This window comes from Aulonocara stuartgranti (genome assembly GCF_965226115.1).
Source record: "Aulonocara stuartgranti genome assembly, chromosome: 5".
Taxonomy (NCBI): Eukaryota; Metazoa; Chordata; class Actinopteri; order Cichliformes; family Cichlidae; genus Aulonocara; species Aulonocara stuartgranti.
This window is the reverse complement of record NC_138943.1, coordinates 7,218,572-7,236,848: the sequence shown is the minus strand read 5'-3', so window position 1 is coordinate 7,236,848 and position 18,277 is coordinate 7,218,572. Positions and strand designations below refer to the sequence as shown.

General features: G+C 39.7%; 1 protein-coding gene across 1 annotated transcript; it reads left to right on the top strand.

Annotated features, from left to right (window-relative positions):
* The first annotated feature begins 1,421 nt into the window (after nt 1-1,421).
* On the top strand, nt 1,422-18,221 carry LOC309707082 (rho-related GTP-binding protein RhoA-D-like). Its single transcript, XM_082534191.1, has 5 exons — nt 1,422-1,582; nt 10,984-11,141; nt 13,206-13,326; nt 13,681-13,811; nt 15,437-18,221. The coding sequence occupies exons 2-5, from the start codon at nt 10,986-10,988 to the stop codon at nt 15,608-15,610; spliced, it is 582 nt and encodes a 193-aa protein (XP_082390317.1). The 5' UTR covers nt 1,422-1,582; nt 10,984-10,985; the 3' UTR covers nt 15,611-18,221.
* Nucleotides 18,222-18,277: the final 56 nt, after the last annotated feature.

Here is an 18,277-nt window from a genome sequence, read left to right as displayed (position 1 = left end):
ATTTGGCATGCAGCCAGGAGGCAGCCTGGGATCGAACCACCAACCTTCTGATTAGTGGCTGACCTGCTCTGCCACCTGAGCTACAGCCACCCCATGTGTAGTAGAATAAGAGTTAAAAAAAATAGGAACGATAGGAATTCTAATAAGTTATTGCTTGTATTTTACTTATATTTGTCTACCAGAAAGTAAAAGAAATCAAAAGCATGTTATCCCACAGAACACTTGTGTATACTGTCAATTTTATCCACAAGAGGTCTAACAATCTTACAAACCTAAAACCAATGCAATATGCCATTTTACACTACTTCTGAAACACTTCAAAAGTTTGGAATTACATTAGGAATTACTTCAGTTACAAAAGAAAACTCAAGCAGAATGGAAAATCAATTTGAGCTAAAGTCCCTGGGACCATAAGGAATTGTAGGTCTTTTGTAAAGAAATAATTATGGACTGCAAGTAAAAGCTTACTCACTTGGATATATAGGAAGATGCACTTAGTAGCGACTGGCACCTTTATGAATTATGTAATTATAAGCAATAAACATTTAGTTGTTTGTTGATGTACTTGTCAACAACTGAAACTCCTCAGAGGAAACAGTAAGATCCCATTTGTAATTTTCAAAAACACAGCGTGACTTAATGTCAGAATTATTAAAAGTACACTAATAAACAGAAACATGTGTGCGCTGTTTGTTAGTGGAGGTTATAACAGAGGGCTACACTGGCGAGATCCACACCCATCCCTCCTGTTGCACGAGTCTTCTTGTACTACGGATGATGTCATCTTTGACTGGGAAGGGGAGGAGGGACCCCGGTGCCTCCAGTGCCTGCAGAATCTGCATCAAGCTAGTGTGAGGTAACTAGAGAGAAACAGGAAACACGACCATCTGTCTTCAAAATCAAGCAAGTGTTTGAGTGTTCGATTTAATTTGACACGAATTCTTGATGACATAACGGCTAATGGTAGGCAGTGCAACAAGATTTAAATGCAAGAATAAAAATTTTTTTAAAAGCCAGAAGTTTTTGTTTGTGTAATTGTTTGTTTTGTTTTTTTTGCTTTGTTTGCATATTTTGTTTGTTTTTTCAGTTATGTGACCATTAAGCATTTTGTATTTCTAAACTTTTCAACACAGATAACCCCTGTTAGCTGGGCTTGACTACCAGTTACATAATGGCGCAACTGCCCCATCAGACTTGAAAATTTGTGAAATTAAATGGAATGTGCAAAACGGAAAAACAAGGTAAACTTCGATGACAAGGGAAAAAAACTATTTTTTCTTGGATTCACAAAAGTTTACATTCTATCATTTATTTATTTCCAAAGCACAAAAAAGGGAAAAGTCAAGAAGCCGCAAGCTGACCCATTTATTTTGAAAGGCTTGACCGGAGGTGGTTGAAGGTTAGCCTAGCTCGTAGCTTTTGTCAGTGGGAGGATCTCTGCCTGCCTGCCCCGTTTCTCAACACCCACTCTGTAAATTTAGCGAACACTGCAGCAAGAAGTGTGTCTGTGTGTGTCACGATCAAGAGGAAGGAGCAAGCAGGGATTAAGATTAATTAAAACCTCTCGTCCGGCTGGTGACAGGTAAATACGAACCGGAGCCTGTGGTTTGACTAAAAAAAAAAACAATCCGACTGTCTAATTATAGCTCACTTACTTGGGTGAAAGGGACAAGGTGGTGGCTTTTTCTCCTACTAACATTCGCCTTTTCTCGGGTGGATGACACTTTAATTCCTGACATCGCTGTAATTTACAGTAAGGTCTAAGCAGCGAGGTTGTAGTTGGCGGGGTGTGTTTCTGTACAACTGTTGATAGCTTCATTGCTGGTAGTTTAAAAGTGACGGCACCAGATCAGATCCCGTCGGTATGTTCTCACTGTTCCAAGTGCTGCGACCTCAATAAGGCTAAGCAGTTCCTTATGGCAAATTTCCAAGTGTACCATTCCTGGGAACACTTAATTTTCTCATTGTTATGATTCAGGTTTCCTGTTTAAACTACAAACAGTGCTTTTCAAATATACTGAAAGAAATGTGGAGGATGAACTTTGGACTAATAATGTGTAAATAAGTGAAAATCCAGCCCTGTTACTGGGGATTTAATCTACAATAGAGAAACATATATTGGATAACCTCATACATGTTTTCCTTAGTTTGTTGAAATTAATTAGAAAGCTAACCAAAATTCTTGATGCACCTGAGTCAGCTGACTGGTCTGCAGTCTGAAAGCCAATAGCAGCTTTTAGCACTTTTCTCTATTCTGATTGTTCTTTCTATCCTCAATTTCGTTGTTTGCCAGTGTGAAGTGAAAGGCATTTCTGGCAGATTTATACCTCTAATATTGGAATGTCTTTGAAATGTAGATGCCACATGTGTACTAAATGATTAGTCCCTTGGATGGGTGCAGTGATTTATCACCAGGTGGCCTGGAAGTCATTAGAGACTTCTTCTCTATCACTAAACTAGGCTGTCTGGCTGTAGTTTCAGATTCATCTGCTGAATCTCAGGAAGAAAGCAACTTGGCTTTTATCTCAAAATCTCAAGGCAGCTCTTCAAGACATTAAAATCTCTTTACGTTCAGTTTAGAATATGGATTTTTTTTTAAAAAAAACTCTGGCCGTCTAAATGGCAGATTACAGTTCGTGTGAACTACCTGCAGGGTTTTGTTTTTTTATTTTTATTTTATTTTTTTCAAAAAGTGTGAAAATTGTTTAAGCAGCTAAGTCTCATTTGTGCTAACCCATGGTACACATGAAGTTCATCCATCCATCCATCCTCTTCCACTTATCCAATTCAGGGTCACAGCAGGGCCTATTCCAGCTACATATGAAGTTGTTGTTCTAATTTTTTTAAATTTGATTTTGAAAACAATCCAAGTGCTGTTGCACATGAATGGATTATTTGATTGGTCTGTTGACAGACAGACCAGTTGCTCTGTCATCAAGCGAAAAACAAAATGTAAACACTTTTTTTAAAGTTTCACAATTATTGAAATATCTTTGAATTTTGTAGAGAACAAGATATGTGAAGTTGGAATTCCACAAATTTTAAGAATCAAGTTATTGTTTTGTTTGTTTTTTAACATTAATAGTTTATTTTTGATCAAATGATTTTAAAATAAATATCTTTTAGGTTTGGACTCTCCCGTGTAGGAACTCATTAGCTAGCCTTGTGGCTTAGCCTCTTTGGGCAATGACACTTTCATTTCTGTCCACCAGTCAATGTTTAGAAATGCAAATACATTTTATAAAAGTTAATAAAAAGCATCAGTGCCATCAGATAACAGACAATTGTTCTCCATTGCAATTTTGCAAATGGCATCCCTCTTTTGACTGTTTACCTGTATGCAAACGAAGCCTGTTCAAATATGTTTTGTAAACTAGCACTTGGAATATAAACAGAAAATTTTCACTACCAAAAAACTCTGTCCTTCTTACCTACAGATTCTAGAAATGCTCATAGAGATTGTGAAGTGCCAGTGAGAAAGAAAACAGCCTGAAAGCTTAGGCTGTGCTCTGAATAACTGACAGATTTCTACTATTGCAAGCCAATCAATTACTCATTTATTTGAGAAAATATTGGACAAGTATTGAGTAGTTATTATCATTATTATGACTTTAAAGATGAGAACAGTTGGCTTCTAAAGGAACAGACAAAAAACAAACTCAGGGAAACTCAGTTCTCTTGGCCAACAAGTCGTCCCTGTTTGGCTGCTCATGACCTGAGTTACTGAAGAGAAGTGAGTCCTATGGTAGCTGTTCTCTCTCAGTGTATCCGCTGCTTCTTGCCTTAGAGTTTGCCAGCTGACTGAACTCTGTTGTCTTCCCCTACTTCCTCTCAGCAGGCTTCAAGAGCAAGAGTGTCTTCCTTTGTACTTTTAAAGTCGTGACTGCTTGACAGAAGCAATTTTTCTAGGTCATTAATCAGCTGATTATGGTGATCAAACAAGTTTTTGCTGCATGAGACTCCACCTATGTAATTGTGTTGAAACTGCAAACACCTGAAGGAACCTTATTTGCTTTTCTGATCACATGCTTATACTGTTGTTATGAAGTGATAGGCAGTTAGTTTAGTTTATTAAAATCGACCTTCCAGACTCTGCCAGGCCATAACTTTGGCTTAAAGCCATGATTTTCCTGATCTCTTTATCACAAAGCGACCTGAAAGTTGGTACAACTTGGTACAAACCTACAGAACTGCAGCAAGAAAAAAACAACTTATTTCCCAAAATGTCAACAGTCCTTTAATGCATAAAAATCTCTGTTTAGTTTACAATCACCTGGTCGTCTTCATATGGATTAATTGTCCATTGCTGTTAAGAGGCCTAACGAAAGCTATCATATTTGTTTTTTGGTTTGTTTGTTTTTTAATGTCTTGGGCATAGCTGATTTTGGCACATTTGACCATTTCCTTGGGTGTAGCATATGGTCATGACTCGGTGAGACTCAGGAGCTGGGGTTTTTGTGCCCAAAGAATGTGAGAGGCTGACTTGATCTCCTCTGTGTGTTCCTGCTCTTGTGTAATGCAGATCGGCATTGAAACATTTCGTTTTTTTTGCGCTGTAGTCAACAGCTTATAGTAAGAGGGCTATATTTGATCAATAAGTACTAGATATGAAATGGCTTGAAGGTCTCTTTCAAATTCCTCCGTGTAATCTTTAATCTTGGTAGATGAGATGTGTGTAGGTGGTGCTGACAGCTGGTCCTGCGGGCTGTCTGCTCTATGTCATACACAGCCTTTGCCAGTTTATGAACTTTGTCCCATTTCTTAGGTTGCCTCGTGCAGAGGTGCAGCTAATTCCTGGGTGCCCTTAGATCTAAAGGTTTCTGGACTGTTTCAGGACTGCACCTCTTGAGGATAGAAGGCACAAGTTGTCTGTTATTGTGAGTTGCGGTTCAGGTGCAGAAGTTGCTTGAGGACATTTTTGTAAAAGGCAAGCCCCTGAAGTACATTAAAAGGCCTTTTTCTTCTGTAGTTTGGAGCTACTCTGAAGACATTCAGGCTAGATGGGAATGAATGTTTCTCTGTCAAACTGAGTCAAAATCCAGTCTGGCTTTTATTATTCTGTTAGTTATAAAACCTGTTTCTACAACCAGAGTTGGACAGAGCTCCTTGACAACTCCTGTCTGTGTCAGATTTTTTTTTTTTTCTTTTACTGTAGTGCACACTATCAGTCCTGTGACCTTGTTATATGTGCAAAACAATCCTGATGGGATTCATTTCCTGTTATATGTTTGCAGGACATGAGAACAAAAAGTCATCATCGCTGTAGTCTCAGGAACAACATGTTTGTTAATAGCTGGATGTTCGTGTATGTTCAGCATTGTTGTTGATATCAAACTCACATGAGCAGAGAGAGGCAGCTCTACCTCAGCGGTCAGGGTCACGCTCTACTCTGCAGTAACTCTGTTCAGCTTGTTGCATAACTCCTGTTGGCCCTTAAGCCTCAGGAAACCTCCTTAGAGAAGGATTGAGGTGGCGTGTTCATTAACCCGGGGCATTGCTCAAATAGTTGTACAGAGTAATGGTGCTTTGCTTTCCCTTTTAATGGTTGTCTTTGGACCAAGTCTTATGACCTAAGTCTTAGACTTAAGACTTAAGTCTTGTTTTACACTTTATCCCCTTCATAAGGACGCTATGCTAAAAATATTTATTCGTGTTTGTTGAATTTTGGTTTGTATTTAACACCTGTTTCATGATGAAATAATACAGAGCGTTCTCACTCCCGAGGCGTAACATGTCGACGTTTTGTCACGTCCCGCGGCGTTCCTGAGGAACGCGAAAGGAGACCTTCGGCGTTCTTATGGTACGCGGTGGGTTATGGCTGGAATCCAGTGCAATGACGCTCCCGCGGTAATAGACGTTCCAGCCCTGTATTCCAGCCCTAAACCTAACCTTATCCCTAGCCCTAACCATAACCTTATTCCAGACCGTAACCAGGACTTTAATGATGTTAAATAGCGTGTTTCTAAGCGATTTGAAGAAAAAGAGCGAACATGTGTAGGTTCAGTCCAGACGGTTCTCATATTTCCTCTTTTTCCGAGGTCGTCATTTAGGAACGTGGTGGGTAGCCGAAAACGTAATATGGTGACGATTTGTCACCTAGCGTAAAATGTTACGCTTTGGGAGTGAGAACGGGTTGAATAATAAGATAAATAAAAAAATACATAATAAGTTATTAGAATCATTTTCCGTTCATTGACTGGATAATTAAATCTAGGTCATTTATACCTCTTGATTATATGTGAACAGCTTACCAACTGAAATATTCATCATAATTATTTAAACTTTGATACTTCTCTCTTTTTTTGTGGATGAACAAACAAGATATTCTTACATGTTGGGGGATTTGGAGAGTAAGTGGATTTCGTTACCTTTGGACAGAGTGGCATAAGCTGTTTTTCCCTTAATTCCAGCCTTGAGGTAATTCTGTCTGTACTATCCCTTCATATTTTAACAGACAAGTATAATGTTAGCAGTTCACTCTTATTACCCTTAACAGTATTACTGTTAAATGCATAGCATTTGTAGCCTAATCTAATTTTCAATGCCTGCTACTAGACTTGCCTTTTGAAATACCTACAACTTGACAACAAATACATAAGAGACCATAAAAATGCAAGCTATTGCTTCAGAGCAGTGGGTTTTAATCTTTTTGTGCCAATTTCCAGGCTTCACAGGAAAACCTTTTGTCATGTGTTTGTTTTCTTGGTAAATTGTTTGTATGTAGATAATTGTCATTTTTGTGCTGTTCTTTGTTATTAACCAGGAAAGTGGTCACTGCATTTCTTGACACCAAGTGCAAACAGTAGAGTGGAAATTGTTCCTCGGTTGCTTTTGGGCTCATTTGTCTTAGCATGAGATGAACTGTGAAAAATTAAATGCAGCCTATAGTAGTGCATTTTTTTTTTTTTCCTGTTTTCCTTCAGGGACCACATAACGCGTTAGCAAGAACATTGTCTTTACAGCGTGGCTCACAGTGTAATGCAGAAATCTTATAAAGTCCTGATAGACAGGATATTGTTCATTCTTTTCAGATTTTTCTTGTAGTTTAATGAAATCAATCTTTTTCTTCAGGCCTGCATTTCAGTGAAATAATATGGAAAGGGACTCCTCGGTTTGAACTGCTATTAACGCAGTCTGCGACCAGGAGTTGTATTGTTTCAACAGAACTCGGCCCTTTTATGAAAACAACACAAGGTTCAATGGCAGCTTGTTGCCCCAGAGGCATAAAATACAATCCAGGAAGTCTAGATTTGGTAACAGATCTGTGAACATGAAGGTATTTCAGAGCCCAAAACAATAGCAGCAGCACTATGAGAAAATACCATGCAACTGTGGAAAGTTACTGTGGTGGTAATTATTTTTTAACTTATTCCACTTGAAATGATCCCTTAGAATTAAGGGATTGGCTACCAGAGTGCCTCAGTAGGAGACATTATGTTGCAATGTGAAGTGCAGTCACAATGAATTTTTGCAGGCACCCTAGCTTCATAACTAGAAGGATATTTTTCAAATAAACAAACAGGCTGCTTTTGAGGTTACCCAGAATGCAACCTTGCCTTTTTTTTTTCTTCAAAGGGTCACGACCTTGCTTTGAGATTTTGATGGGAAAAATAAAAATTTCAGGATCATCTCACTAGATAAAAGATGAATGTTGGCTTTTCTTCCAAGTAACTCAATCTTGACTCTAAGGTCAGTTAATTAAAGTTGCTTTGGTGTCATCCTGTGTTGTTTTGTTGGTTTTCTCAGGCAGTGTGCTTCTTTGATGTAAATAAAACTGATGGTCCTCAGCCAGCTCCACCATGATAGTTGAGTTTTTATGAACGTATTCCAGTAATATCTCTGTGCACGTTCAGATGCCTCGAGTTACATTGTGTACAGTCAAAGATATATATGCCAGTTTATTTTGGCTTTTCCAAAGCTTTCAGTAAGAGTGTTAATTTTTTTTAGTAACAACTGCACCTGCATTCAGTGGGGTTTCTAGTCAGACACTAGTTGTGGTAAGCGATGCTCAAACATGTTTTAATTGAATCAGGGTAAGAAGAGACTTCAGTATGAACGTGGAGAGGATGAGCTAAAGTTTTTTCCATGCTGAATCATGTTGAACAGGTGTCATCTGGAGGATAGAGCAAAATCGATTTCTACTAGCAACCACCTGCCTCTTTAGTAGTTGCTGTCATTAGTATCCATTAGTCCCTAAATTGAGAGCATCAGTCATAGACAGCCTGAGGATTTGGCACCATTTGTGACTATATGGGACATTTTCACGCATAATTTCCTTTTGTCAACGTGTCAAGATGTTCTCTCACAGGCTGCTAATATCAATAGGAAGAACTCAATGTGCAGCTCCAAAGAGCAACTGTGTACATGTGGATGTATGTGAATGTAGGCAAACGTCTGTGCTTGCTTGCACGCGTTGCCTCTGGCTGCTCCCTCCATGCTCCGGCTCAGCCGAGGCCTGTCCAAACAGAACTACAGCCAAAAAAGCTCCTCCCAGGCTCCACAGAACAGGAAGTGGGTTGTTTTGTTTCACAGAGGCCTCGGTGCTGCTGTCTCCCACTTGTTTGGCTCTGAACCCATCATCTAGTTGAGAGTATCTCTGGTCCATTTGGCAGTCTCTGAAAAGCAAAAGATGCTGTGTGGTGTCTGTTGAGAAGTATCAGGCACTCTTCAATGCAGCTCATTATTTTTTGTTGTTCTTTTATAGCTGTCAAAGCCTTTTTTTGTTCTTCATGAGCATATTAAACATGCAGAATAACTGGAGTGAGTAAATGGAGTGAGCAGCCTAAATTCAAACTTAAGTATTTGGTGCAGCTTAACAAAAGCTTTGCAGCTGCAGCACGGTTTGTGGGAAGTGTAGGAGTGGGTCCTTGGGCAAAAGACAGAAAATATGATCATACCCATGACCACAATTTCCATAGCAAGAAACAAGTAACCAAGTTGTTATTAAAACTGTCAACCGCCAAACACCCAAAGTTTCCTCCTGGTTATGCCAAGTTTTCATATGCATGGTAATGGAGCTGACAAGTAATTCATTCACTTACCCTTTTCATTTTGCTCTTTCCAGAGCAAAACTACTGATTCGGCCTATTTATTTCTTAACCATGTCCATGTAATTTAATTTTAATAATTGTACGTACTTCCACAGACTGTATTTAAATGAGCTGTTGTCTGATTCGAGGTCAGCTGGTTAGGTGCTGATAGAGATGTTTACTGGCAAAAGTGGTCAATGGAGGATTTACTGAAAAAGTCAAGGCAATATGAGGTTTTCTGGGTACCTTATGCTTCAACTCGTGTCCACTTGGAAAAAAGCTGAAACCAATTATAGACAGTAGCTCCACATGGCTGATTACCGTCAGCAACACATGGTGAAATGCAATTAAATTTCCACATTGTAATGCTATTTCTTAACCCAGGTGTTTACCACAACATAGAATGGGCAGTTAACCAGCTGTCAGCTCTTTTTCCTTCACTGAAATTGCCTCAATTTTACTGGCTGTTGTTTGACCTCTAATTTCTTTGCTTTTTCTGGAATTCCCATGTCACCCTTACTCTCCAACTTCTAAATATTTCTGCAGCCACAACCCATTCAGATAATTAGTTGTGCTTGGGTTTTTTTTTGGTTAAAATCCCTGGTTTCAGATACTCAGATCTGAAATTCTGTCAGTTTCTTCGTCTTCTGACTGTAAACTGTAATTATTTCTCCACATTTCCAAACACAGCAAACTAATTGCTAGTGATAACCTGCCACAGCATTAACTTTAGGGATGGGTATTATCAAACAGTCTGCAAATTATTCCTGTAGTAAAATCTGTACAATCTGTGGTGTCCCGTTTTCATTTTTCTTGTGTTTGTAAACGGATGAGATGCTAAACAAGCTTATTATTTTTATGGTTATTTTATGACTTGTTAAAAGGTATTCAGAAGATTAATTTTGCACATCCCCCCCCCCAGCTCTGCATGAAATAAATCATGTCTAACAAGCCGTCCTGATGATACGATATGAAACCAGCAACAGTTTAAATAATGACCTCAGTCTGTGTTTCATTGTGACGTCTGAAGAATGGCTTGATGCTGCTTATTGAAAGCACTGGTGTTGCCATGCATCTGAGCAGCAATTAAAAGTGGGCGTTGGGGCAGACTCGACTTAAAGTTTTGCCTGTAGCACAGAAAGATGAATTTCCCTTGATAAGTCGGTGCCCCTCGTGAAGAGTATTAGTGTCAAGACTGTCTGGCAGAAGGTGGATGAGGTGAGGAGCCAAATGACTATATGCACAGCTGCTCCCAGGCAGCAGGGCTCCAGCTCATCCATCAGCTGCACTGCTAACTCATCCCCATGCATCCCCAAACACACCAGCTGAACTAGTCTTCTGACCTGGGGATACTCCATAATGTTTCTTGATGGTTTGTGCACAAAAACTTGCAAAGCTTCTTAAAGCATTTAATTGATTTTGATTTAGGGCTAGGATGCCTGCACAGTACACACATGGAAACAAAACGAGTTTAGTGTTTTGGCTTTTTTAGGATGCCACCAACTACTCTAATTTCCTTACACTTTTCTCCTCCTTGCAAGCCAGCAGAGGATGATAACAAATCCCTTCATTTCCTAGCTTGTCTCAACATGTCTTTTATTCCTCTCCTTCACTCCAGTCTCATCCTCCATCTCTTCTGTTTGTGTGGCTTTGTAGACTAGATTTGGCATTGGGGATTCAAGGTCTGTGACTGCATTTTGCCGTGACAGTATGTAGATCAGAGCTTTCCCGAAGGTGTAATGCCGTACGGTCTGTCAGAAATGTCAGAGTGGTTGCTTTGGAGCTACACTGCTTGAGCAAGGAAAAAAAGCACTGTGTTCTTGATTTATCTTATGATCCCTACAAATAATTTAAATAACTACTATGTAAAATCCACAAATAGATGAGACGGTTAATGTGTTGTTTGACTTCAGGCAGACATGTTTTGAAGAACTTCTTGTTGTTCTCCCAACAGAAATGGCAGCCATTCGGAAGAAGCTGGTGATTGTTGGAGACGGAGCTTGTGGGAAAACATGTCTTCTCATTGTTTTCAGTAAAGATCAGTTTCCCGAAGTCTATGTCCCTACTGTGTTCGAGAACTACATCGCTGACATCGAGGTTGACGGAAAACAGGTTTGTGCTATTTACACAAAAACTGACTCGATTAAAGTGATGGTGTCTCTCGTCATGAACACAGAAATGCTTTTCAATTATTTAGGCTAATTATAGCTTTAAGAACATGAGTGTAAGTAAAGTCCAATCCACCTCAATTACTGCTGCTACTGTCAACCTCTCCCATCTCTCACACCAGACAGTTTGCACTAATGTTGCCAGATATACTATAAACACTTGAGGTTTTTGTTTGTTTGTTTGTTTGTTTTTTAAGTAGTTGACCAAAGTAGGCTTCTAATTATGATGATGCAACTGCTGGCTGAGAATGCAAGTGTGAAGTGGATTTTATAATATTTCAGGAGCTAGCTTTCTGAAGGACTACATTAAACGAAATTAAAACAGGCCACAGGCACCAGTTGAAAATTAAGAAGATACATTTTTCTTAATTGCGGCGTAAATATAATCTTGGTTTCCACAAATTACAAAAAAAAAATATCAACACTTAATTTTTTTATTGGGGTACTCTGAAAGAGTAGTGACCTTATTAGCCAGACAAGAGATAATGTGCTATCGACACCATTGTTTACGTGTGTGTGTGTGTGTTTTTGCTCCTGGACAAGAGCTGCATGCACAGCCTTAAACAAGAGAAAACAAACCTCTGTACAGTTTTTTGTGCGTGTGACGTCTTGCATCTGAGTCATGGGAAGGTGGTGAGGGTGGCGTTTAAACTGCAGATGCCTTGTTATGTCCAATCGTTTTATTTTTTTTTCTTTAGCCGACCATCACTACACAACTTGGCAAAACAGGAAATGACTCTACTTCCCAGCTTCCTGTTCAGACGGGGAACAGGGATGTATCTTAGCAATCCCATTCCTTCCCTCAGGATCACCATCCTCATGCTACTGCCTGATAAACGTGCCTCACTTCCTGTCCTTGTCCTGGCTGCACTTCTTAGGTGAAGGTAGGCAGGAGGTTAAAGCTCTTGTTCTGGACAGGAAATTTAAAGTTAGGGAGCCATGATGCACAGATTAGAAAGGGATCATTTTGGAAAAGATGTGAGTGTCAAGTCTTTGAGTGTCTCTATGGAGGATAACCATCCCGTCAGATTTAGCTTCTTACACAACAGGATGGATTAGATTTGTGTTCAGCCCCAAGTTTTTAGCTCCTCAACCCCCACCCCATGAGGCAAAGATGCTCTCATCGTCAGCGGACTGAGCCGATTCCACAAATAGCTGGGGGGTTTTGGGTCTTTTTCCTCTGTCTTTCCCTTCCTGAACTCTGCAGCTTACAACTAGTCCAGTGGGAACATAGAGCTCTGGTTCCTCATGCAGTCTCAACAGTGTTCGGCCACCTCCCACCTTCTGCCTCTGCAAACCTCTATTTTGGGACTGTTAACTGATTTTTGTGCTTTCTGTGGGCAGACAAAAATCTGTCATTCAGCAAAGTTCTGGTATTTAAACTTTGCAAAAGTTTCTTTTTTCTTTTTCCATTGAATCCAATGAGTCAGCTGAAGAGCAAACTCAAGGGAAGCTGGGCTGTTGATGCCCTTAGAGGGAGACACGCTAACCGGTTTGATGGTTGCTAATCTCTCACTTTCCCTAATTGAATTAATCAGTGGTGTGATGGGATGAGCCCAGTCACTAAGTTCATTTCCACAACACTGACAGCCTTACACAACTAACAGACTTACAGTATGAAGCCCTGATTAGGTCAGAGCTGCTGGGGTGATTTTAAAAAAAAAAGAAAAAAAAAGAATTCACTTTAAGATGAAGAAAGTAGTTGTAGCCAGAGGGGAAAGCGATACTATGTCAGATACTTCCAGCATTGTTTGGTTCCCCATATTTAAACCTCCAGCCTTTGGGAAGATTACTCAGATCCTCCACATGCCTCAGAATTTCTGCGTCATTGAGCAGAAGTGATGTCATGACTGGTTATCTGTTGCATTCGTCTCCATTAGTGGGCAACGGTATGTTAACTGTTTACAAGATAAGTCTGTGTTTATAAAGATGAGTAATATTAAGGAGCAAAACTGCATTTGTTCTCTGTTCCAGATGAATCCATGTTTTGATGTTGTGTTTTTTCCAGGTGGAGTTGGCATTGTGGGATACCGCAGGCCAGGAAGACTATGACAGGTTGAGGCCTCTCTCTTACCCCGATACAGATGTCATCCTGATGTGCTTCTCCATTGACAGCCCAGACAGTTTAGGTGAGGAAAGAATAATGTAGAGTAGTCTGTTTTAAAATGTCATATTACAAATGATGAATAACGAAACTTATAGTACTTATAACTTATATTCCATTAAAATGATCGTTCATGAACATATTGCTCTATCTTACATAACCAAACGTAGGTCAAATAAGCGAGAGAGGGTCCTTGTAAAATACCCTAATATACTTGATGGGATTAATGCAGCTAAAAACATCTTTGCCTCAAGGAGGCTGCAGAGCAATCCATCATGAGAAGTGTTCTGCACTGTGACTCTGCACTGCTTGTCCTCTTTTTATAGTTCTCCTCCCTATACTGAGTATTTCAGCTCACTTCTTGTCTTTCCTGGGACAGAAAATATCCCTGAAAAGTGGACGCCTGAGGTGAAGCACTTCTGTCCCAATGTTCCCATCATCCTGGTGGGGAACAAGAAGGACCTGAGGAACGATGAGCATACACGGAGAGAGCTAGCCAAGATGAAGCAGGTACAAAGGCCCCTGACGGTCAATGAACAGTGGAATGAGCTAATCTGATGCAGGTAGAGAGCTCTTGAAATCTCAGGCACTAAAAGGCACTGGATATGTGCTGGGTTGAAACATTTCATTTGTTAGGATTTTGTTTGACATATTTAGGCACGTGTTATTGACCCTTTTAAAAAAATAAATAAATAAAAAAGGGTCATGTAGCACTACCATCCTGTGAATGTTTGCAGTCTCACATTTATTTCTAAAGAAGCTACATGACAGATGACGTTAATCTTGCTTTTCCTGCTTCACCAGCGTACTCTGTTTAAGAACTGTCAGCTTATAGAAACACTAAAGGCCTGTGTGTAGAAATGGAAAATTCATTATTGTACAGGGTTTCAACCACATGTTTACGACATTAAACCACCAGTGTATTAACTACAGCATCAATCTCACAGCTTACTGACAGTGACAGGACTTTTCTTAATATTTTTCGACCACATCAGAACTATGACAGGACAAATGTTCTAATCCAGAACAGCATGTGAAAAGCAGAAGCCTCAGATGGCTGTACAGTCAGAGCATGAAATATGATTCAGGGAAGCTGGTTTAATTTGTCACCGAGTATGAACGCTTATCGCAAAACACAGCGTTCGTACTGCAAAGAAGATATTATGTAATTGGACACTTTCTATCAGATGGCTTTACAAAATAAAATTGAGAGAAGACAGCAGGAGGAAGAAGAATCCCTCTTCTAGGATTGGCATGCAATCATTTAGAGTAAGAAAGCAATAGAAGAATCGAAATATAGAAAATCACAATGTCAAAAATGTCAATGTCAGTAACAAGTTAAAGCATGTGTCTCTGTCAAACGGATTTCATAAGATGTAAAAGATTTCAATTTGCTAATCAAAACATACTGACATTATAAATGATATGTCAAAAAAGCAAAATGTTTTGTTTTCTGTCACTAAAAGGAGAACAGCAAAGTGAAAGCCTGAATAACATCTCAGTTTTATGTTTTCACAGTGGAATCTGTAGATGAGCTTTTCCTGTCTGTGGAAATCAAGACATCAGTAGTCAGTTCAAGAGTTTGACTCTTACATAGTAAAACAGACATTGGTTTGATATTTGTAAGATATGTGATAAATGGCTTAGACATAAAGCCATAAACTTGAGCCCTTGATTCCAAGATTTCGTTGGGTTGTTAAATGAGTCATGCCAAAAAGGCGGTGAGAGGCACATCAAACTGTGCTTATTCTTTTGTTAATAAGTATTATGGTAGTGAGGGGGTGTTTAGACTCTTTAGACTGTTTTATCAGCAGTTCAAATGCAAAAATACTCAGTTTACTGTCACATGTATAACAAAAAGAGCAGTAAACGGTAAAAAAAAAGAAGCCTTTTTTTGCATGAAAAATAATTCATGTTCTAAGTACAGTTACATTGATAATTTTGTATTGATTCTGCTTATGGAATGACTTATTCTTGACTGATTGTTAGTGCTCTAATTTCACTTTAAAAGGGGGGGAAAAAAATCAAGGATCTCCTCAGTGGTATCGTGATTTTCCCTGGAAAGTAAACTGAGCTCTCCTTCTTTTCTCAGCACTTTAATTGAGTCCCTAATGGTGTCTGATCTAACCCTGCAGGAGCCAGTGAAGACAGAAGAAGGCAGAGACATGGCTGGTAGGATCAGCGCTTTTGGCTACTTGGAGTGTTCTGCCAAGACGAAGGATGGTGTGCGGGAGGTGTTTGAGATGGCCACAAGAGCAGCACTGCAGGTCCGCAAGCGCAAGAAGAGAAGTGGCTGCACGGTGCTGTGAGCAGTCCAGACGCCATCAAATCAGCTGACCAATTGGAGAAAAATAACACATGAAAAAGGACTGACCTATTACCAAATGGATCTTTGTACTGTATCTCACATTTCATGACAAAGACAGGCAGATGAATTGAACATAAACAAACCTAATACAGGAAATGAACTATATGACATCTGTGGCTAGAAATTGATGTTTCCGTATTGATTTGCTTTTGTCCCTCCCAAAATCTGTCTTAACAATTTACACTTTTTTTTTTTTTTTTTTTAAACTTGGCTTTGGTAGGTGCACATTTGTATGCGGTATTGTTCTTCACAAGCTTCTCGGGCAAGTGGCATCATTCTTAGCTTGTATAAATAGGCAGTTCTGTTTCACTGTAGCAGTAGCGATAGAGAATTAAAGATGATATCTTGTGACCATAAGAGCTAGTGCCTTTTTTAAGTTTATACACCACCGTCTGTTTGTCGGCGAGCTTGCATTTCGGCTGAGGACCCCTTCATTGTACTGTAGCTCATTTTACAGTGTTGTCATTGTGAAACCTGAGCAAAGCCATAAGTAAAGGCTTTCAGTGCTGGTCAAGTCAAGCACAATAAATGGTTGCTTGTGTCATTTTTTTGTTGGTATGAAACATCAGTTTCACCTTCTCAATTATGAGCCCACTCACATCGAGGATAAAGAAAGGCAGCTGCTTCTGTAATGTAATGTGTCAACAAAGGAGTGTGCTTCCCATTCTGCATAAAATTATTCACATTCGCCCCTCGTAATTGTTGCTAGAAGCTAGATGGGAGGGGAGGGAGAGGTGGCCAACTGAGACGCAAGCCAATATGACTCAACTATGCACAATAGCTGTTAGGACCAACAGGGAGATGACACAAGTGGAATCACATGTAGGCCACAGCCTGGTGAACCCTCCCTTGTTTGTTTATTATGAGTGACTAAGTTCAGCTCTTTTTGCTAAGTTAACTGGTTACACCCGTTATTGGAATCTTGTTTGTAATGCTGGTTAGCCCAGTCATGGAAATCGCATCCTGTTAGGCTGGATGTTTCCGGTTGGACGACATTCTTTACATGTCTGAGAAGAGCCACAGTGTGAGTGAGTGAGTCTTTTGTTTTTTTTCCTGGTGCCTTCTCTGTTCTGGTGTGCCTTTTTCAGTTGTTCTCTCCCAGACCAGATGGACTAGCTGCTGAATGTCAAGCTGATACTCACTGACAAGGTCAAGAGTCACCGTTCTGATGTTTTGTTTTCCAAGGCTTGGTTCTTTAAATAGATTGATGCATGGTAAAATGTGTTATTTGATGTATGCCATCATTTAAAAAAAAACCCATTTTGTGTAGGACACATCTTTATCTTGTCAGATGAGCAAAAGAAGTTAAAGTTCTTGCATCATGTGAAAATTACAATATGGTTGATTGAGAAAACATCTGTATGCAACCATTTCCTTTGATGTTTTACTTAAAAAAAAAATCAGTTACAACCTATAGGATGGAATTTAAGCTCACTCTTTGGAAATATACTCGGCATTTAAGGATGTAATTAAATTTCAGTTCACTAGGACATGCCAGATCGTCCTCTAGTATCTGTATTTGCTCATATCCTCGCAGAATACTCTAGTGAACTTCCCCTGATGATAATAGCTTGATATTCTTGAAAGGCCCTCACCGACTGTCCTGGGGCACACTCTTTCACACCACTGTTGCTCAGTCATCTACTTTACATGTCCACTGGTTGCATGAAGGGTGGATTTCTTAATACGGTATACGTGGCAAAAACAATATCATCTGTGTTGCATGCAACCTTCTTACAATTCCATCAAAAGCGCCAAACCTACCAGTTATTGTAATACTGTGTGTAATGCAAATTTAAACCCCTCTGCTGGTGAAGCACAAATGCTTTAAACGAGCGGGCCAGCAAAGAGGCTACAGCTCAGACGAGGTGTTGTGATTGTTTTAGCCGACAAACGCACACAAACAACCTACTAATGTTCTATCCACCCTCCAATCTTTAGAGGGCGGATGCTACTTTTAACTCGGGACTCTGTGCACTAATATGGACAACAAGCACACCATTTGGGCAAGGGTAAACATTCATATCTCTACAACTTATCGATGAAAACATTTCATAGTGGTGGTATGGTGTTGACGTGTCTTAACAAGCTCTCGCAAGGAATACTTGGGAATTAGAGATCGGCAGAGAGTTAAATAACTTAAAGCTGGGAGTAGAATCATAACAATTGAAAACGTTCCCATAGAGCAGCGGAGGAGCTATTGTTGAACATATCACTAAGAGCATGTACTATACTGCTGTCCATGTGTATGCCGATAATGTCCCGCTAAAAAATGTCCTTGCTCTATTGATGCATGCATGAGAAATCCATGGGTCTTTACAGTGCGCGCACATACAGAAGCACTAACATCGCACACCTCTGTGGGAACAGCTTCAGCTCAGTGTTGTGCAACTTTTATTTCTCTCTCTGGAAGTATTTGAAATCAATTAAAAGGATCCAGATTTCTATAAAAGCTCATTGTAATAATGCTTTGTAAACAGAAAGTGTTGTAGTGAACATTTGAGCTGAAGTGAACATGAACATTGTTAATAAACTATTTTTGCGAATAGACAGACCGGTCTCCTCAGTCCATTCTTGAACAGGACGATGCTGCTAAAGGAAATGATCA